Here is a 21,422-nt window from a genome sequence, read left to right on the forward strand (position 1 = left end):
CGCCGAGCTCTTATTGGCTCAAAAAAAGCAGACGAACTTGCCTTCTGCATACGAGTTGCGAGGAGGTCGTCTTCTGCAAGCGTCTCTGCGTTGGCCGCCCGCTTTCCGCCTCTCCACGCGACGACAGGGGCGAATCAAATGAGGGGGGGGGGGGGGGGGGGGGGGGGGGCGACCGCCCCCGCCCCCAAACTAAGTCGGCCCCCCCCTCCCCCCAAATAAAACCGATTACCGGCCTGCCAGTCGGTACTCAAGGACGAGGGTTCAAATAGGGTAGGTCGCACCCTAGCAGGCACACTTGTACTCTGAACTTGGATAACCACTCCGTCGAATAGGAGAATAGTATTCTTACAATTTTTCACCGCCCCCCCCCCCCCCCCCCCCCCCCCCCCCCCCCCACCCCCCAAAAAAAAAAAGGGAGTTCTGGATCCGCTCTATGCGACTAAACAGCACATGCGCACTAGTGACTATTTTGCTCAAGAGACATCTGCCATGAAATTGAAGGCGCTCTCAAGCGGTTTGAGTTGCTCCCTTTTTAAATCTAAAAGAGAAAGCAGTGGTGGCAGAGCCTTCTTGAGCGAATCAGATATTCACAGTGCAGGCGGTCGAAAGATGAAGCCGTGAAAGTATATGTTCGAAAACACGCGATGGAGATCGCCAACTGCAGTCGTCGTACTTGACGAAGAGAACGTCGAAGAGGAACCGGGGCGTATTGGAAGGCCGAGAAGCGGGTCCGCAGCTGGCCTGATGCGGCTGCCCGCGACCCAGAAGAACTGCTGCAGGATGAAGAAGGGGTTCTTGGAGTGGAAGAGCACGTCCACCTCCGCCATCAGGCCGATGCTGTTCAGCACCGAGTTCATGCTGCAGAGCCCACGTATGCCCCACACAGTGTTAATTATGAAGTGTTTATCTTTTCTTTTTCATCAGCTATACTATCAGTCTATCGTGGCAGTACACTGCCACGATAGACGTTTTATGTGGAGCTCCGACGATTTTTTCAGCTACCCAACCTAGGCATATTTTTGGAATGCCCAGGCTTTGCTCTTTCCGGTACCTATTATCTTAAAAAAAAAAAAAATAATAATAAAGACGCGGGAAGTAAAGGTGATGCCAAAAACTACAATCAAATTTTCCAATCCCTCCACTGGGGTGATGCAATACAGGGTGATTCAAGGAGACGCCAGGCTTTTTAAATCGACCGCAAAATGTTTGTGCAGCGTTGCCCACAAATGGTGCATCTTTTTTTTTTTTTTTTGTAAAATTTGCAAAGAGCGAAATTACCTGAGGAAAAAGTAAAGAAAGAACTTAGCTCCTATGGAAATGCAGCGACGCCACTGGTCTTCAAACAACACGGCGCCGTTTCGCACGGGAGACAAGAGATGGCGCAACGAACGCCACCAACGCTGCACCAACGAACGAGCATTCGGCGCCGAGAGCCGGCGTTTTTAGCAGACAATCTTTTCGACTCAAAAGCGGCGCGCGTTCCGCAGGCGGGGACAGTCGCAGAAACAAAAGCAGGGGCGGTAACAACGAGGAAGTGCAGTTACTTGACTGCTAAAGACGCTGGCTCTCAACGTCGTCTGCTCGTTCGTTGGCGGAAGTTGGCGTCGCGACCGCTTGCGCCATCTCTTGTCTCCCGTGCGAAACGGCGCCGTGTTGTTTGAAGACCGGTGGCTTCGTTGCGTTTCCATGGGAGCTAAGCCTTTTTCTTTCTTTACCTTCTCCTCAGGTAAGTTCGCTCTTTGCAAATTTTACAAAAAAAAAAAAAAAAAAGCATCATCTGTGGGTAACGCTGCACAAAGTCGTAGCGTGATAGGTTAAGAAAACGAATTTCGCGGTCGATTTAAAGAGCCTGGCGTCTCCTTGAATCACCCTGTAGAAGACATGGCCTGCATATGACGTCATCGTCCGTGGGTCCAGCCTCAAGCGGAAAACACGCCGAATCTATGCGGAGCGCTAGTTCGTCTGCTCCTTGCACAGGGGGTTGCAGCGACGTCAGTACGCCGAGTTCTGACTGGCTCTGATGGGAAAGATAGTGGGTGCACCTCAATGCTATAGATTCCTCGAGGTCTACCCCCTACCCTTCCAAGCGGATCCGATCGCAGCTCGGCGTTCGGACGTCACCGCAACCCCCGCCAAGAAGCCGACGAACTGGCGTTCCGCATAGACGAGAGTCGCTGCAAAGCGGCAAACGCGTTCCTCTTGACGTCGCCGCCTGCCATGCACGTGCAGCGCCCCCCCCCCCCCCCCCCCCCCTCACTCACCGCAACTCGCCTCCCGTCGTTCAACGCGCCGGACGGTTGCTTGGGTAACTGCAGTGTTTTCTATGGGATGCATACGTTTCGAGGCGCAGCGTCTAGATGGCGTTCCACCGTACTTTATGGAAAACACAGTTCGTAAACGAAAATCTAGATGGCGCTTCGAACGATGGGAGGCGAGCTGAAGTGATTGGCTGCCCCCATGTTACAACATCTGACGTCACGTTTTCAGCGTTGCCAATAGAGTACCTCAGACAGCATTTGAAAATTAACCATATTTCACCAGCGTTGTTCACCGCGCATGCTCAGAAGGAGTTCCCAGTTCGCTGCCGTGGCTCGGAAACGAACTCAGACAGTGCATGTGAAAAAAAAAAAAAAAAAAAAAAGAAGAAGAAAACGTTGCAAACGTACCTCCATTTCTTTGTAAGTCTCCTAGCTGAGAAATTTATATCTTCGATCCATGTCCTGAAAGAAGGGCCGAAAAAAGAGCACATGCGCCAACTACTGTAATTAGGGTTCACGCTTCCACTTAATTTCGTGCCCTGTGACACGGTCACGCTTATTCTGGCAGAGCTGAATAGTAGTGTGTAAAAGACACATCTGAGCTTCGGTAGACCACAAGTGGCATTACTTCCAATGCATATATAAATCCGTATTTCGTGATGTTTTTTTTGTTTGTCTTTTTTCGTAGGGGGTTGCTTTTAGGCATAAATGTCTTATATGTATGCTACAAGGCCTGTAGTATGGATGAATTGAAGCAATGTTTTGTGATAGTGGTTGTCACGCAGCCACTTATGGTAAAGGCGAGTGCGCTTTTTCCTATTCCAGAAAAGGTACCTCAATCGCAGGTGCCTCAGGCCCCCTCCTGGCGACCCACATGCCTGTGTTGAAGGCTGGCTGCAGCCAGACAGTAGTCCACGATGTATCTCTTTTTTTTTTTTTTTTTGCTCTTTCTCTGGTGCAACACTTTTAAAGTGACTTTAACCTTCTGCGCTAATTTGAGGGCCGGCGCTTACCCTTCCGAAGAATTTTGAGGTGGTCATGTCCAATTTTGAAGCAGTTGAGTAAAGGCCTTCACATCATCGTCGTTCACGTCCCGACAACCGGGCTCGACAGAGCGCGCGTACAGGAACGCGTAACTCCTGCCACAACTACTTCTTCGTCCTTGAGCACTCGAATAAAAATCCAAACTCGAACCAAAATCAAATTTGCTCCTTTTTCATATTTCATTAGGCGCTCTTGCGGGGATCGTTTGAACGCACGCAACTCGGAACACGTGGAGCGAAAGCTCGCGCAGCAGAACCCAGGGATCCTGGTTCAATCTCCACCGCGGCCCGTTTCGATCTGGATGAGCATCGTACTACCAGCGTACGGTCGTGTATCACTACTGCGTGGTGCACGTCAAAGACCCCGGGCTAGCGATTGTATTGCACATGCTAAATTTCTCATCTACAGCCGGGAGACAAGTCGTCCGTTGAGGCAGACTAAGTTGTAGACTGTATAAACATACACACAACGCAATTTTTCTCTTCACCCGTTACAATGGAAATGGCCATCACAATCCAATCCAATCGTTGCCGCTCAAACTGGTTCAAGAGTTCAAACGGCCCGCCCGACTGGATAGCTGAGGGGGGACAAGCACCACCCGGGCCATGGTGGGTACAAACCATTTCTTTATACGAACGCGTGGTTAAACGTTAAATAAATTTTATTTATTCGCTGTTGGTTCGCCAGTTTCATGTACAGACATCTGTACAAAAACATAGTCAGCACCGTGAAATGTATACCATCGCATCGTCATTATGGACGCGGTGCCGCAGGCCTTCATGATATGGGCGACTTGCCTGTCTGCACGCGGCGCCGCGGCTCTCCTGAGCTAGGCTGACTATCGAATATATAATCTTCGATGATATCATCATGATCATATCATATATCATTGACGCGATGTGGCACTGCAGGTCTGAAGGTAAATCTCGCTGCCTTCTCGCAGCCGACTTTTTTTTTTAATTTTTTTTTTTTTTAATGTTGATTGTGTGCGGTGCTAGTACTATTTTTATAAAGCCGCTAAATCATCAACGCTCATAATCCGTGTCACAAGTTGTGTGCAGTGCGGGCGAAGGCAACGCCAGGCGAAGAGGGAAAGGACGAGCACTAGGGAAGGGGGGATGGGAGAGGAGGGCAATGTAGGACGAGGGACAAAGGGAGAGCACTAGGAATGTTACAGCGGAGAGGTAGTTTCTCTCCTCCCCAGCCTTCCTATAGTTGCCGTTTCTCCCCTCGCCCGGCGTTGCCTTCGCGTGCATTGCACGCAACTAGTGAGTAGTGACACGGTCAACATTCGTATCCGCACCATAGGCGGAAAGTTTTTAATTTCCCGGGGGAATGGAGGAGGGCAACAAATCCCCCCCCCCCCCCCCTCCCTCTCAAGAACGCCTTACCGAGTTACAAATGCGGTTTCGTCTAGCAAGTAATTATTCGAAATAAATTGTTTTGCAGTGCAACATGGTAATGGGAAGTCAAGCTCTCGATACAAAAACAGCCGACTGATTACTGAAAATAATAAAAAAATGACTCGCGTGCCAAAAAATAAACTTTGCGCGAAAATAAATTTTAGAGCAATATTGGCGGCCATTTAAGCGCAACATTGAGCGGTCTGTGACATACATAATGAACATAACCAAACGACTCTATGGTCTCTAATAAATAACCCATGGGACAGATTACGAAAGGCGTCGCACCACTTTTTAGAAAAAAACCTCAAGGGTCCGATTTGCGTCAATCTAAGAGAAAGAAAGAGAGAGAGAAAGAGAGAGCGTTCTCGGTTGCTGATTGGACGTGTGCGAACGCCAAACACCGGCCGTCCTGCGTTCGTCTTTTATCAAATACCAGGTGTGTAAACATAGTTCATCCGGAAATAATAGCCAACATTATGCACAAAGCCATTTTACTATCTTTTCGAGTCAATATTTCGAGCTAAAAGAGACTTATTTCACACGAAAATACTTGAGAACGCGCAGAGTGAGATATACACAAAGGCTTCTATCCACTCCAACCAGAGCTCTGTGTTCTGACAACCCCTCTCGTATCCTCCTCTTCCTGACAATAGAAGGCAAGGCCTGTGCATTACGTCATCGTTAGTGGCTCCCCGACCCTCCCTAAGACACGCTTAAAAGTGGCAGTCTGCGTCCGTCTTGGCGTCGCCGCGTGCCAGCGTCGCGCGCTCCTTGTGAGATGGCGGCGATGCTGACACAGGCTATGGCGCTGCGCCGTGGGTTCACTAGCGATGACGTCTGAGGGTACAGCTAGGCCTTGTCTTCTAGGTGGTATATCGCTCAGTTGCGGCGTCCACAGCGAACTCCCAACGCCGTTGCAGGACGCGGCCAGCAGCAGCAGCCTGTGGGAGACGGCGCTGGTCATCCTCGAGGAGGTGTACCACACCGTGTGGGCCTGCCTCTGCCTCCAGGAGCTTGCGGAGGACACCTACTACGCCTCTCGGCCCAAGAGGACCACGGCGCACCTGGTCCTCTGCTTCGGGCTCCTAGCCTTCCATGTCGCTTTCCTCGGGTACGAGCACAAACTTCACTTGGGGGGCAACTTTTTTCTTTTGATCGGCGCTGAAGGAGCACGAAGAACCGTAACTTCAACTGCCTGCAAATGTTCCAGAGAATTAATGGTGAACCTAAACAAGGCCTCCAACTGTGCGGTTCCCCCCCCCCCCCCCCCCCCCCCCACACACACACACATAAAACTAGCCCCAACTGATGTGTATACACGTGGTCCTGCTACGCGTTTGCTATAGGAGTCCGCGACGTCAGCAGCCGTAGTGTTGAACTTGGACCCCCTCTGTATTTTGTATCCACTCCTTTTTGTGCGTGCGCGTGAGCAAAGGTGAGAATGAGTGCGCGCTTTTTTTTTTTAAATTTTATATAACATCTTGGGCGGCGGGCTGGCAAGCGCACTTGTGCACGGGTTTTCACATTTCTGTACAGCCTAACTGCACGCCGCTCAAAATGTTCTTTTTGTGTGCAAATAAATATTTGCATATAAAAGCGCGAGGCCCACCTTTCCAAAAATCGCCTTCTGCGCGCTGCCGTCTTTGTCTATACTGGGTTGTGTTCTGAGCGTTCGCAATAGCTCAATTCAATGAAATATGAGACGCCGCGCATGCTGGGAAGTTCTATATAATTATAGTCATCGGAAGCAAATGACGGCGCGGTGGCTAGGCGCCGTATGCGCGCAATGGTAAAGAGGGTCGAGAGGCGCAATGAAAAGTTTGAGAGAGCCTAGATTGAAGAGACAGTCCATCTTAAACCATAGGAAGCGTTTGCAAATTAATGGCGGACACCTCCTGCGGCGGTCGGTCGCCAGCACGCATGCGCAGCGTTTTCGCGTGGCGAGGAGGAAAACGGGCGGAAAGGCGGAGATGTTTGCAGACGATCGAGCAGTAATACAGGCTCTCTAAAGAAATGGGGACCGCTGACTCGCCTGCTGGCTGCAGTAGCGGCCCCCAAGATTTTCATCGCGTGATTTTCATGATGATTGGGTGAAGCGCGCGCAATTCATGAAGTTGCCAAATACAGTCTGACATGGCGCCGTGTGCGCGCCATGTCGGAAAAGGGCGCAAGATGCGATGAAAATTTTCGCCACCGCGAGGGGCGCTACAGTCTGCAGGCAGGTAAGACGCTAAATGTGGAAGCGAATGGCGGCAACGCACTCAGTCGAGGCAGGTGTTTCGCGCGTTCGCACAACAACATTGGTTGTCGATCACTACTTGGAAGAAACGCCAACGGGAATACTATCAAAAGCAGTAGAGCTATAGTTGAAAGAGGTTGAACTTCTTTGTTGGGTTGCCGCCGATGTGATGGTGGCAACCCCAATTTCGCCTTGACCAACGGAGAGTGACAGGGGCAGGGACGGATGCAGGAATTTCTGGAAGGGGGGGGGGGGTCAGGTGTTGGTCAGCGTACCATAAGTTTAGAACCCCCCCTTTCCCCCGTTTCCACGCCCTAAATTTTTACACATGCAGAAATCAAGAGGGGAAACACCTGCAGGTGAAGGATGTACGAATAGGTATATGTACGCACGGACTGGTTTACATATGTTTTCGCCGCTCCGCCGAAGCGTGTAGGCAGTGGTGGCGTCTTGCGCCCTCCGATGCTCTGCGTAGCCCTTCCCTCCTTTCATCGCCAATGCTGATGATGACGTCATGTTGTAGCGTAGCAGAAATATTTTTAGCTACAAAAATGGTGGCACAACAGCCAATAACATGCGGCACCGACAAACGTGCCATGTCCAACTCGTGTGTGTTTTTGCACGTACATGACATAAACCCCGAGACTGCAGGGAAAAACGTCGAGACCTGTCGTTTTTTTGCCTGCAGTCTCGGGGTTTATGTGATGTTCAGCCTAAACCAGCTCGTTCGCGCCCTTCCTTTCACTTGCATGTATGTTTATCCGGAGGGAAGCTAGTCAGCCCCAATGGCTGTCTGGTGTCTCCATTGTAGATGAGAAATTTAGTCTGCTGTATACCACGGCTATACGGAACGCAAGTTCGTCTGCTTTTCGCGCAGGGGTTGCGGCGACGTCAGACCACCACCTAGCTCTGATTGGCTCTGATTGGAAGGATAGTGGGTGGACTTCGAGGCAGCTAACATTGAGGTCTACCCACTATCTATACAATCGGAGCCAATCAGAGCCCGGTGTTGTGACGTCACCGCAACCCTTGCGCAAGTAGCAGACTAACCTGCGCTCCGCATTCATGCAGTAGAGATACGCGATCGCACTACGGTGTGATACTCATTCGGATGCAAGCGGGCAAAAGTGGAGACTGAACCTGTCTTTACGAAAACTCCACTGGAATCGAACCAATTTTTTCAGGGAGCGCTATAGGTCATAAGGTCTTGTGCTTGTCCTTCCATTTAGTATTATTATATTATAATATTATGTTACAGGCTCACGTAGCATTCTGTAAAAGGCAAAAAGAGGGGGAAGTCTTAGAATATAGACTTTATATAGAAAACTAATTAAAAAGGGGGAAACGTCCATCCAAGCCCCAACGTTTCGAGGCCCACTGGCCCTCTTCTTCAGGGGCAACTTTGGCGATGGTGGACGTCTCCCCCTTTGTAATTGGGTTTGCCTCAATCAGACAGATTTCGGTTAATTGTTCACGGTCAAGATATAAAACGCAAAAGAAAGGTTTGTCGGCTTCCAGTCGTGGCAGCGGGTCCCGCCTGCTGAGCACCAAGCTGGTCTACCTGCTGGACATGCTGTTTCACGTGTTCCGCGTCCTCTGGGATGCGTTGATCTTCTTGTCCGTATACCGCTGTCCAAAGGGGACCTGCAGGAGTCACCTGTTCGTGGCGTCTGCGAGCGTCACGTATCACGTGATCACACTGGTGTGAGTGACCATCGCTGCCTCGCGCGCACCTGTCCAGTGCAAGCAGAGCTGACGAAGCTCCTCCCACCTTTCTCCACTTTAGCGAAGCGAATGCTGGAAAGGCCACCTCCTCTCCAGCTCTCGCTCAGCAAGTCTCTAACTGGAACCATGTAAATGTTCACTAATGAAAAAGTGATTTGTAAATTTTTGTCAGATCCCTGACGACTGCCGCGGCTGGCAATTTGTTCCCGAGATAAGGGAACCCCCAACCCCAAAATTTTGTCTGTCCGTCCGCCCGTCCGTGATTTTTCCGCTAAATTGAGCGGGGAAATTGACGTCACGTGACCTATGCACCGATTCCTGTTTGCAACAGGGTGTCGAACCGGAACCGAACCGAACCGAAAACCGGAACAGAACCGTTATTTTTAGCCGAACCGGAACTGAACCGAACCGAAATCTTCGCCGCCATCTTGGAACTGAACCGGAACCGAACCGAAAAAAATATAACGGTAACCGGTTCAAAACGGTTCAAGGTAATTTCTTTTTTTTTTCTTTTTTTTTTGTTATTATCACAAAATGAACATGTGGGAATAAAAAATTGGCGGCTGTATTTCTATTGATCAAATTGGTCATAAACAGGATTGCAATGTATAATAAATTGTGGGTTTTCGTGGCGCGTTTGTATTGGCACTATGATTAACCATGTGTCACGTTCTCACGTGACGTCATTGTGTCAATACATGTCAAGTAATGTCACGTGACCTCGTGACGTCACGTGACTCACTGCGTCAACTCGATTTAATTTGAGGACGTCACTGGATGTATTAGCCTTGTTGACAGCGTGACGTAACATTACATCACGATTTTGCACCGAGTTACGTGACATCGTGACGTAAGCGATTTTCATAACACCTAGTCGAGTGCACGGGTTCTTGACAGTCAGCATCGTCAAACATTCGGGTAACGGCTCATGTCAATTAAATTGATAATAGCCCAACTCTAAAAATATCTGAAGCTCCCAGCCCAAGCTTTTGCTTTCGAAACCCTAGCCGCCTATGGCATGACTATGATGAACACTGACGGTATATAATTAGCGTCAGATCACGCGGCCGCGTGTTCAAATTGCGAGTTGAGGAGGGGATCGACAGCTGTCTCTTTCCTTTATTTTTTCTGCATCTGCTATTGCGCGGAGGGGAAAACTAATGCATATTTTCGCAGTCTATAAACGTCAAGGGTTACTTCTTAGCAGTATTCGTTGAAAGTACAAAAAATGTTGCACGACCAATTTTATATCATTGAGGCACCCAAACATTCTTTTCGTTGCTGCTGAACTGCATCCGAAAGATGTGTCCGAGAATAGAAGTATTGAAATGACTAAATGCGACTTATTAATATGACGCTCCATAGAACTACATGTGTGTACGGAAGGAATACTTAAAAAAAAAAAAAAAAGATTTAGTGACCTCAGAGGGACAGCCGAACAATGGCAGTCGCTGTAAGTCTCACACGAGCGTCGTTCTCAAGTTATTGCCCAAGTTTCGACTCCCTCTGTACTTTGCTTAAAGGAGCTATAAAAATATGTCTATACATCACTAAATTCTACTCAAGATCACTCCATAACGTTAATAACTGATTGAACTTGGCTTTGCTCTTTTTTCTAGGAAATGGCAGTCGCCAAAACGTTAAAGAAATATGAGCATCGTTCATTCCCTCAACTCGGAGCCAAAAGCGGCCACGCGGCCTGGTGCCTATGTTATGCCGCCAACGTTAATCATACCCCCACGCTGGGGTTGGAAAGGAAGAAAACGTGTGCTGGAGCTCCAGGCATTGTTAGAGTTCGGCTATCCTCATTACCGCAGTGGTTGGACACGAGCCACTACCCAAGTGTCCACCAAGGCATTGCTTGTTACGAGCCGATGTACAGTGCTCACGCAGTTCTGCTCAATCCATGAGCCGTGCTCGACTGTCGTCAGGCAGGTGGGTTTGATCCCGAAATTACGACATCAATCTTTGCGAAGGCAATTCTAAAAGAAATAGTCTCATTTTTGGCCTCGCAATTTCACCGCGACAAAAAAGCTTCTGAATCAGTGGCGGCCTGTGGGAGTATACTTGGGTCAGACTAGGACCAGTACGCCTCGGAAAAGTCATGAACATTCCAACCCGTTATCGTTTTATGACCCATTTAAACTTCACGGGGTGCACAATAAAAGCAGTGAAGGGTTGCAGTTAACAAGTGAAAACTAAAATTGTCGAATTAGCACTCACGAACGAAGGAGGCAATTTCTCAGAAACACTATCAGCCTTTCCACTCCGGTGAAGAAGGAAGACCAGCGAAACTGTACTCAGGTGAGCATGAAGTAATGGCCGGCCGCAAGTCGGCAAGCCAGAGTGGAAAGGCTGTAGAGGTTGCCGCCATCTATGCGTGACGGCGACAACCAGACAATCAGAAAGCCGGTTGTCTGGTTGCCATCGTCACTTATAGATGTCGGTAGCTGTCCAGAGTTTAGTGTCGTCATTTGTTTGCTGACGGACATGATACTGGGGAAACTAGCCCTTAATAGCTCCGCTGTAAAAAGTAGTGTGCATGTGTGTGTTTGTCTGTGTGTGGGTGTTTGCGTGCGTGTGTGTAAGCGAGAGGGGGGTTAATTTTAAAAACCTACTCTGTTGTAAAGGTTCCTCTTCCCCGCATCTTTGGCGCAGACCAAAACGCGTGACCCCGGAAACTACTTTGTGTGTAAAAGGCTCTTGCCAAATAGCACGTTTTTGTCGTTCCAGAAGCTCGCGCTGTTCCTCACGACGATGCACTAAGAATAGTAATACGTGCTTTTAAAATACTTGGCTTTCACTGAGCTTAACCTCCTACAGCATGCATTTTGCACCATCGAATTCGATCTTCTCAGCAAGAAGAAATCACAATGACTACCAGCCTATAGTGTGATGATGTCACGTGCATACCATGTTAAACAGTTAAGCTTTCTGCTGAAATGTGATGTTTGGAACACTAGCAATAGATGTCCTAATTGTAAAATTGTGCCATTTTTGTAGCAGTCTCGCGATGATATATGGCAACCTAGAGAAATCTTAGCACGCATGACTATTCAAGCATAGCGTTCTAAAGTGAGGGCCAAAACAAGTGCAGGTAAAACCGATTATAACATTAGCCTCCCAAAGCAGCATTTCGTGAAGTTTCGAGCTCATGGAAGCTAATGAAATGTAATTTATACTAAGATTTTAAGAATCTTTATCTGTCCTTCGCCCTATTTATGTAAATTTATAAATTTCATTGCGTGCATTCTTACGCATGTCTTTTTACAGTAAGGCGTTCTGTAAGGGATTGTTTAGAAAAATAACATTAATTATCTCAGTATTTTTGAACATTTTATGTATTTAACTTCCAATCTATCATGTGAGCACAGAGTCCTTTTTGGCACACCCTGCAACCCGATGTTTCATACTGCCAATCAGCAAACAGAAAAACACTTCTACGCAGACTCCACAGCTCGCGTAGTTTCGAGTATCGTCCTTCCGCGTCGGTCTCAAGCGGTTATGGGAACTTTATAAAGTAAAATTTATCGATCGTTATAAAAATATATTTAATTACTAACTGAATATTTGACAACATAAATAAGTGGCCTACCACCCTCAAGCAATGCCCCCAAATTATCTGAAAAATGTTCTGCCAATCTTTTCCGGCGTTTTTATCCTCGACAGGCACGTTGTAAGTGATTTGGGACAGCCTTACACACATTCCTGATTTTGAAGTTAATTTAAATAACTATGTGTTCCTCACACATATAACTTCTCAAGCATATAGAAGTCTGTTATTGCCTCTTTTATGTGGGGAACATTACTTGTATGTGTCTGTGGGCTGGACAAAAACAAAGTAAACAAGGGCGCGCGGCGGAACTATGACGATTACGCCTGCAAACCGTCAGAAAGTGTCCAATTATGTAGCTGCCATGTCGAGTAGAACGTGAAATACTACTTCGTTTTACATAACAAAAAAGAATCTTGGAAGACGCTTAAGCAATTCGCCTTTAAAAGTGGAACGCGATAGGCTTAACGGGCCTCGTTTGCATCGCATTCTCATTTGCCACGAAAGCGTGCCTCGCGTGGCCTAGTCAAAAGCGTCTGACTGGCAACCGAAGGGTCCTGGGTTCAAATCCTACCTAAAATTCTTAATTTTTTTCTTTAAGGCAAAGGAATTGCTTTAAAAAGTGAAATCCTTTGCGACATACGACGAACTTTAATTCGCATTGCATGTCATGTTTTATTCACTTTTATTCCACGCGTGATGTTACGTTTCACATGAGCATTGTGGGTTGTTTGAAATTCTTGCGCGAGGGCATGTAGCTCTGACGTCATCACCCTATCGACCAACCAAGATTTTCTAGTTACGCCACAGACATCGGGTTTTCTGCGACATGAGCTCCTCAACACTATCGCGTTAAAGTCATCACTTAGCAAGGGTGATGCTCATTTGCAAATTAAATTGGCCGGCATCTTGTCAAGAACAAACCTCAACAGCCAGGCTATGGCAGCTTCTTCTGTGTAAGAAAATGTTCAGTTGGACAAGCGCTATTTTGGGGCAGATTCGATCGGAGTGCAAAGGTGCGTATAGATTAGGGTGAACAATCGCGATCACTCCTTGCTGCATGATTAGTCGCATGCATGCGGTACTGAGTGTAAACAATGTTTGGTCAGAACAGCAAGCATTTTGATTACCGCTCGGTGTTCCCATAAAAAATAGTCCGAAAGGAATTATTCTAAAACTTTTGTGACATTTTGACAATTTCATTGCTTTTAGCTAAGTTGTGTCGTCATCTTATACAAATATATTGTGAAGTGTATTTCGTAAACCATATCTGGTAATATATATGGCCACGAGGTGCTCATTTTATAATTTTATGTGATGTATTTAATTCCTTGGTTCAAAGACACAATCACAATTTCACTTTTAATACTGCGATACAAAGTTGTATCAATCACGGGTATCTTAGGCGACCTACCACACTTCGCGACAATAATTTGTACCGTGTAAATAAATCAGTTTGAACTTTAGAATTTTACTTAAACACAAAGAAAGGACAAGAAAATGCCGTATAGTTCTAAATTTCAAGCTGAACTATTTACAGATGCACCAACAAGCTCACCTCTTCACTCTGGTACGTAAACATTTTGATTCAGGTAAAATATGTGTTACTGGTAAACAAAGAGATGTCGAGTCGTATGAACACGACGTTATGTGCGTCAATGTAGATTTTCTTCTACTCTTGCGTCAAAATTAAATAACTGAATTTCATATTTTGGTACCTAAAAACAAAAGTAAATTGCGCGGACGATCGAAGAAGCTCAAGAGTTAATCGTTCCACGGCGTAAATAGTGTATATGGCCAGAAAAACGTGGAAAATATATTTTCAATTTAGCGGTTCAAACCGGTTCGAACCGGTTTGAACCGGTTCGAACCGGTTTGAACCGTTATTTTTTGCTCCCCGGAACTGAACCGGAACCGAACCGAAAGCCGTGAACCCGAACCGGAACCGAACCGATAAAAATTTCGGTTCGACACTCTGGTTTGCAAGACAGTTTTTGTGGTGTGAGCCTTCGTCTTGCACCACCAATAATTTGCTGCTCATGCGTTCCGAAGTATATTGGAATTGCGCACGTTGCGGTAGTAGCAAGGAGGCTATGCTCGATGCAACGCAGTCAAACGCGAATCTCAATGAGATCATTGGTATACCCGGCAGGAAGCGGCCGCTTAACGGCACGAGGCGCGCAATCGCGCAGTGCTCCTCAGCGCCACGCAAGAAAACTTAACTCAGCTTTAAAAAAAAAACAAATAAAACAGTATTTTTTTTTTTTTTTTTTAACTTCGCAAACATTTGAAAATTTGTCTATAGCAAGAGTAATGCAGCAATTTTTTGAAGGATACCGACATATATCAACGACGGCAAGAGTTTTCCGGCAGTTTATGATTGTGGGGTAGTACTATTGGACAGTTCTATTGCCTTATATTATTTTTGAATGTTTATGACAGCTTTGTCAATTTAACAGATGATTATTCAGTATATGTACACATCTGGCAATGCCAATACCCTTTCCATCATACTAAATGCTGTATTGGATTTAATGTAACATGTACCATCGGGTTCAAATGAAATGCGAACAGCTTGGGTTGTGCTCGGCGAGGCTCAAACACATCGGAATAGGACGCGCAACCTCGCAGTGCCCTACTCCGATCTGTTTCAACCTCGTAAAGCACAACTCAAGCTTGGAAGCTGCGCCCGTGGTAGTTGTCTCGAAGTTCCGTCACTGTTCGCATTTCATTTCTAACCCGACGGTACATATATGGTGGTGCAGTTGACTACGGGCGTGACAATGCAATTACCCGGAAATAATCGCTCCTCTCTTTTAAAGTTTTCGAAACTTTAATTTGGTATTTTAAACATGTATAGCCATACTGCTGCACAATTCATACTGAACAGCAAAATAATGTTCATCTGATGTAGGTTTACAGTATGATGAAGAAATTTGTCAATAGGCCCGTTAATGTCTTTTTTCCCCTGCTTAAAAAAGAAAACGCTTTTTTTTTTTTTTGCCCTTTTACGTGTTTTCCCGTCAACGTGCCGGTTTTTCGTTGGGAGATCTTGGTTGCAGAGGAGCCGTGAGGACACGGGGGCAGCAGGTTTTTCCAAGCAGAAGTTGGGGAAGCACCTTGGGAACGCTAGAGACGGGGACGCTAAAAACGGGGACGCTGTCGCCTGGCGCCACGCGGTCGATTGCGTGTCACCGCAGGGACGACTTTTTTGCACGTCGTCAGGACCCGGAGGGGTGGGGGGAAGGGGGCAGGCACGTAGGTGGTCACGTGATCCCTGTTGTCACGTAACTGCGCCCTGACGACGTTCAAAAAAGGCGTGCCGTCCACGCGACTGTGCTTACAAGCTCGGCGTAAACGGTGTTCGCAACACTGCGCCTGCCGCAGTTGCGTCACGCCACTGCGGTGGCGCTGCTGTCGGCGCGTGCGCAGACGCTTCACGCAAATATTGTTTCTGCGCATGCGCAGTGCCCACACCTGGTGCGGGCGAACGCGAACTTGTTCTCCTAAACAGCCTGTTGGTTTATTACTTATCCGACTTCTGCATCGTCCTTGGGTCTTGCAGGGTCTACTACCAATGGTGCGAAGTGAGGCCGGCCCAGAAGCCTCCTTGTATGGTGGGGACCTGTTACGACTGGCTTCGGCAGTACGTCCACAGGCTCAGGGAAAGCGGACGACACGCAGCCGACGGCGAGCCCTCGGCTGTCCAGCTGCAGAGAACGCTCGGGGACAGCGAGGAGTGCTCGGCGAGCTTCGAGTTCTCCCACCGCCGCATGGCAGATGGCGCCACGGAACTTCTACTCTCAAGCCAAAGTAGCTGCTCTCAGGAGATTGCCAAAGCGACGTAGGCAACGAGACAGCGCTTCGCATAAAAAGTGTTTTTTTTTCTCGGCAAGTTTGATGTGTCCTCCCGGTCGAGCATGGTCTACACTTGCGACTGCTATACGATCGAGTGGCTTGGGCACCTCTTACACGAGAGTTCTAGTCAAAAACAACACTTGGGATTTCCCCTTTTTTTTTTTTTTTTTACGCAATACGATATTTTATTGGCTCGAAAATCTCGACCATTTCTCAAATTGGGCATACGGACATTTGGTCTCATAAATACCGTAAAACCTTTGCTCTAGTGAACTGCAGTTCCAGAGCCACCTCCGATATGGGGCCAGCGTGCCAGTCTGTTTTCTCTCGTCATAAGAGATCACAAGTGCTTATATATGCGGTCATTGCGGTGAGACCAAGGGACTGGGACATCGCCGCCTGCTGTGATTGGCCAGCGGTGCGGAGCTGACCGCTGGACAATCGCTAGACCACTCGGTGGCCGAGTGGTCTAGCGCACACCACCTCGGAGCACCTGGAGCGGAAGCTCGCGCTGCAGAACCCAGGGATCCTGGGCTCGAGCCCCACCCAGGGGCGGATCCAGAACTTTGTTTTGAGGGAGGCGGAAAATTTTTAAGGATGCTAATCTCCCATTCTTTCGTGCGCACCGGGGGGTCTACTCATGTCAGAAACTCCCTAATAAAGGAACATCTCACACTAAGTGGCGCTAAGTTGTGAGCCACGTAAAAAAACGTAATAAGTAAACTTTCGTTAGTTCGACCTCGGTTAATTCGACTTTTTGTTTAATTCGATCGTGTTCGAAAGTCCCGACGAGCGCTCATACATTTCTATGGGAGGAAAAATTCCCTAGTTCGAACTCGGGAAGACTCCGCATCGAATAATTCGTCCCGAGCAAATGCGCAGACGCCTGGTCTTCTACGCCGTTGAGATGGACCGTAGCGAATGACACGAGCCAGCGCAACTAATCTGGCGTGGAGTAGCGCGGAGAACATAGCACGTGGTCGGGCGCGGAGACAGCACGCGCTCTCAAAGCGCTTTTCTGTAGCATCGTGTGCGGTCCAACTTGCGCGCCGGAAAGCGCGAATTCTTTTATTGTTTCTTTATTTTTCTTGTTGGTATTTTTCTTTGTCGTCGACGGTCTGGCTGCCCGGGGGCCAAAATCGGCTCGTAAAGCATTTTTTTTTTTTTTTTTTGTATTGCGCGATTTTTTGTGGACGTGCCGTTTAGTTACGTTTCTCTCCGGAGCATGCTTTTGGACACGCGTTTTAAAAGCGCAGACGACAGCAGACCATCCATGAGAACTTTGCACAATAAAAGGAAGTTTAATTTTAACCGTTTTTGTAGCGTGAGCTAGACTGGCCGAGGTTGAGCAGTTTCGCGTGGCTCTCAAAGAGCCGTGCTGGGCAAGCGCGAGGAGCAGTGACGTCACACGGCGCACAGCTGGCGCGCGCAGGAGCCGCCGCCGCGCCCGCCTCGCCGGTCTGCGCATTCCAGAGAAGTGACGTCATAGCCGCGGCAGACGCACTGGCGCCGCCGTGTGCCCAGCTGTGCGCCTCCGTTGCGCAGTAGCCAAGTCTGACGCTGCACCGGAGCCGCTTGATAGCGCCTCTCATTTTGTGCGCATAAGCTCATGCACGTATATCCTGGCATAGCCAAGCTAAGCCATCGCAATTTTTCTGTCCTTTTTTTTTTAAATTCGATCCTTCGAATAATTCGACCAAATTTCAAGGTCCCGTCGAGGTCGAATTAACAAAAGTTTACTCTACCTAAAAAAAAATGCCTGAGCGGCACCATGCAGCAGACAAGTTACAAATACGGTCGTCAGAGTAAAGTAAACCGCTGCTCCAGAGGCACATACGACTTCGAACACATTGCACTTTCAAAACACATCCACACGGCGTCGATTCTTGATCGGTATCCCAGCGTGCGAAGGCACAGAGGCGCAGAACTTCGGCGTGCCAAGGAAGCTTTGATCACGCCGCGAGGCCGGTGAAACTTGCTCTCGACGAGTTGTGTCTTTCTTCTGCGGCGCTACACTTTTGTAAAAATTTTCCACGTGTTCTCAAAGGCAGGTCTCACCGCTTTCACAGGGGTTTAAGAAACTTCTTCGGCGAATGACGATGAACGAGTAGAAAACGTGTCTTCAGCACCCTGCCTCCAGCCTCTGCAACGCTCTCAAAAACGCGATTTCGCCGCATGCAAGATGGCCGTTCGGTGGCCGCACTCGCGGAGCGTGGAAGTGTGGGAGAGCGTATTTGAGCGCTGATTAAAGCAGAGTCTCAGAGTACCCTTGGCGCATTTTGATTGGCATCAAGAACCGCGGTTGTCCTGAACCAAAATAATAATTATTACCCTACAGGCGTGCAGTTGGTCCATTTATGAATTCACCATTATGCAATGCAGGGCCGTACCCAGAAAAAAATTTCGGGGGGGGGGGGGGGGGGGGTTTGGGGACAACGGCGGCCATTTTGAAAATGTCTATTGTCTTATTTTCGCCTATGAATCATGTGCATTGGTGGCATATAATGGAGAGTTATAGCAAACCAGAGAACCGGTCCCGGTTTGGTACCCGGTAGCAGACCGGCGCCACTGCGCGTGCGCAGAGGTGGAGATTAAAATCGGCTGGCTGCAAGTGCACCGACCAGGGCCATACACAGAAAAAAATTTCGGGGGGGGGGGGGGGGGGGGTCAGAACCCCCTAATCCCCCCCCTGGTTACGGCCCTGATGTAATGCACCTCAATGAATCCGAGATGCGAGACACCATCTTAAAAGGCGCGCAGTCTCCCTTCTGTCCAGTCCACCGTCTAGAGCTCCGTACAACTTGAGAGCAAACTTGATTCCTTTGGCACCTTATAGAGCACAGCTTTTCCGTTTCCGGCTTGAGCGGCGTCGGCGTAACCAACCACGTTACATTATGGGCAAATTTTTCCGCTAAATTTAGCGGGGAAATTTACCAACGCGCGGTTACGCTGCTCAAGTTCCCCAATAAATTCAGCGGGGAAATTACCCGCTAATTTTAGCGGAAAATTCTACGCTAAATATAGCGGAAAAAGTTTCCCGCTAAATGTAGCGAAAATAATTTCCCGCTAAAGTTAGCGGGAAAATGTCTTTGCTACATTTAGAGGGGAATTATTTTTGCTAAATTTAGCGGGGAACTTTTTCCGCTAATTTTAGCAGGGAAATATTTCCGCTGAATTCAGCGGGAAATTTTTCCGCTAAATTTAGAGGCAAATTTAGCGAAAAATTTTCCACTGAATGAGAGGGGTGCAGGAGAGGAGAAGGGGAGGGTATGGAGGGGCATACCCCCCTCCTCAACAGCTGCACTTTAATTCAGCATTACAAAGAATTGTAAACGTCTTTCATTTTTCTACTACTACTGGAGACCGACATTACTGCAACACTACCTCCAACTAAAAAAAAAGAGACGTTTACAATCCTCTGCAATGCCGAATTAGAGCGCAGCTCTTGAGGAGGGGGTGAGGAAGTTACAGAAAAAAGGGCATGCCCTTCCTCCTCATCCATACCCTCCCCTCCTCCTCTCCTGTTCCCCTCCCATTTAGCAGAAAGCTTTCGCTTTCTGCTAAATGGGATTCCCCGCTAAATTTAAAAATTCCCCGCTAAATTTAGCGGGGAATTTTTTCCGCTAAATTTAGTGGGAAATATTTTTGCTAAATTTAGCGAGAAATTTTCTGCTAAATTTAACGGGGAAAATTTTCCGCTATATTTAGCGGGAAATTTTTCGCACTAAATTTAGTAGGGAAATTTTTCCGCTAAATTTAGCGGGGAAGCTTTAAGGGGAATTGTTCCAAATGAATTTAACGGGGAATTATTTTCTGCTAATTTTAGCGGGGAATTTTTTCTACTGAATCTAGCAGGGAATTTTTACCGCTAAATATTGCGGGAAAGTTTTTCTAATGCATTGAGAGGAAAAAATTTTCCGCTAAATTTAGCGGGGAATTTTTTGCATTAGGAAGTTTTCCCGCTAAATTTAAAAGGACATTTTTTTCCGTTAAATTTAACGGGGAACTTTTTCCGCTAAATTTAGGGGAAATTTTTCCGTTAAATATAGTGGGGAATTTTTTCCGCTAAATTTAAAGGGGAAATCTTTCCGCTAAATTTGGCGGGGAAATTTACCCAAGTGAAACGCACGGTGACGTCACTCGTGACGTTATTGTAGGAATTGTTCCATAATGAAATGCGCAAATTAGTGCTTCAGCACAAATACGCCGATGGCGACGCCGCTCAAGCCAGAAACGGGCGCCCAAGAGCTGCGCTCTAAAACTTTTGCATACTTTCTGCTGAGTATTTTGGAAAAAAAAAAGCTACATGTCTATGACTCCGACATCTAGCTCTCGTTACACCAAAAATTGGGTTACGCTGTTGCATGTTTATACACTTTATACACGTTAATAGTAGTAATGAACCGAATCTGCCGAACTTCCGACTTGGCAAAGTTCGGCGAATGCCGAACTTCTGAAGGAAAGTTCGGCAAAAATTCGGCAAACGTCTGCGCACGCGCGAGAACGCGACGGGGCCAAAGAGGCTATGGTTTGCAAATGGATGCCGTGCAGTCGTACGGTTACCATCAAACTGTATAGTGGTTACGGCAAGGTATGAAGTGTGGTTCTCTTCAAGATTTTCTGCCTCAAGAAGAGAAGATCGACAAGAAATGGATGCAAAAATGACACAATCCACTGGCAGTGGATTGTGTCATTTTTGCGTCCATTTCCCCTTGTCGATCTTCTCCACTGCGCAAGTGTCAAATGATGCTGTACATTTGGGATAACGTGATTTTCATTTGATCTTTCCAGTGATGCAACGAGCTAAACACAGAACTATCATGCTCGACGTTGCACAACCGACCATTCCTAACTCTTCCCATCTTCCTAAACGTCTGGTGTGTACTAACATCAGAAACCGGCAATTTAAAAGTTGAAAACGAGACGTTGCAAATATGGGACGCGCACTTTCATGCAAAGCTGAAGTGACTCAAATCGAAAAATATGCATTTTACAATAATACTGTTACCTAAAACAACAACAACAAAAACACACACTTGCAGGCTGAGGTGGTAGGCCTCACACCCGAAGCTAGCCATCGTGGCTGCGCCCCAGACTGCTACCGCTATTACTCAACACCGTTGGTCATACCACTTCTGAAAAAAGTAATTTTAAAATTACCAGTAAACACACAAGAATTATTATACCTTCACGTATTCAAATATTTCTAATAGTTCGATTGTTTTCTAAGAAAAAAAGTCAAGCTCGTCACTCAGGTCGATTTCTATACAATCAATTTTGCAAATAATTCAAAAGCTTTGCACCTGTGAAACACAGTTCCAGGGTCACTTCATAGATGG

At 47.4% G+C, this 21,422-nt stretch overlaps 1 protein-coding gene and 1 non-coding gene across 4 annotated transcripts in view; one reads left to right on the top strand and one right to left on the bottom strand.

Annotated features, from left to right (window-relative positions):
• Positions 1-2,721, bottom strand: part of LOC8023157 — an 11,700-nt gene extending 8,979 nt beyond the window's left edge. The window contains exons 1-2 of the mRNA XM_042286130.1: positions 2,667-2,721; positions 674-858 (exon numbers count right to left, since the gene is read on the bottom strand). Of these exons, the coding sequence (XP_042142064.1) occupies positions 674-858; positions 2,667-2,672 (191 nt within the window). The 5' untranslated portion in view covers positions 2,673-2,721. The remainder of the gene's footprint in view (positions 1-673; positions 859-2,666) is intronic.
• LOC8023156 overlaps positions 1-16,112 on the top strand; it is a 16,506-nt gene extending 394 nt beyond the window's left edge. Inside the window, exons 1-4 of one of the 3 annotated variants that reach the window (XR_005717911.3) lie at positions 3,805-3,910; positions 5,629-5,819; positions 8,466-8,651; positions 15,791-16,112. This is a non-coding gene — a transcript (uncharacterized LOC8023156). Of the gene's footprint in view, positions 1-3,804; positions 3,911-5,628; positions 5,820-8,465; positions 8,652-15,790 lie in introns of those variants that run through there. The other 2 variants (XR_006076538.1, XR_006076537.1) reach the window with 2 other exon arrangements.
• The last annotated feature ends 5,310 nt before the right edge of the window (positions 16,113-21,422 follow it).

This window comes from Ixodes scapularis, unplaced genomic scaffold (assembly GCF_016920785.2).
Source record: "Ixodes scapularis isolate PalLabHiFi unplaced genomic scaffold, ASM1692078v2 PGA_scaffold6__148_contigs__length_123643588, whole genome shotgun sequence".
NCBI classification, from domain to species: domain Eukaryota; kingdom Metazoa; phylum Arthropoda; class Arachnida; order Ixodida; family Ixodidae; genus Ixodes; species Ixodes scapularis.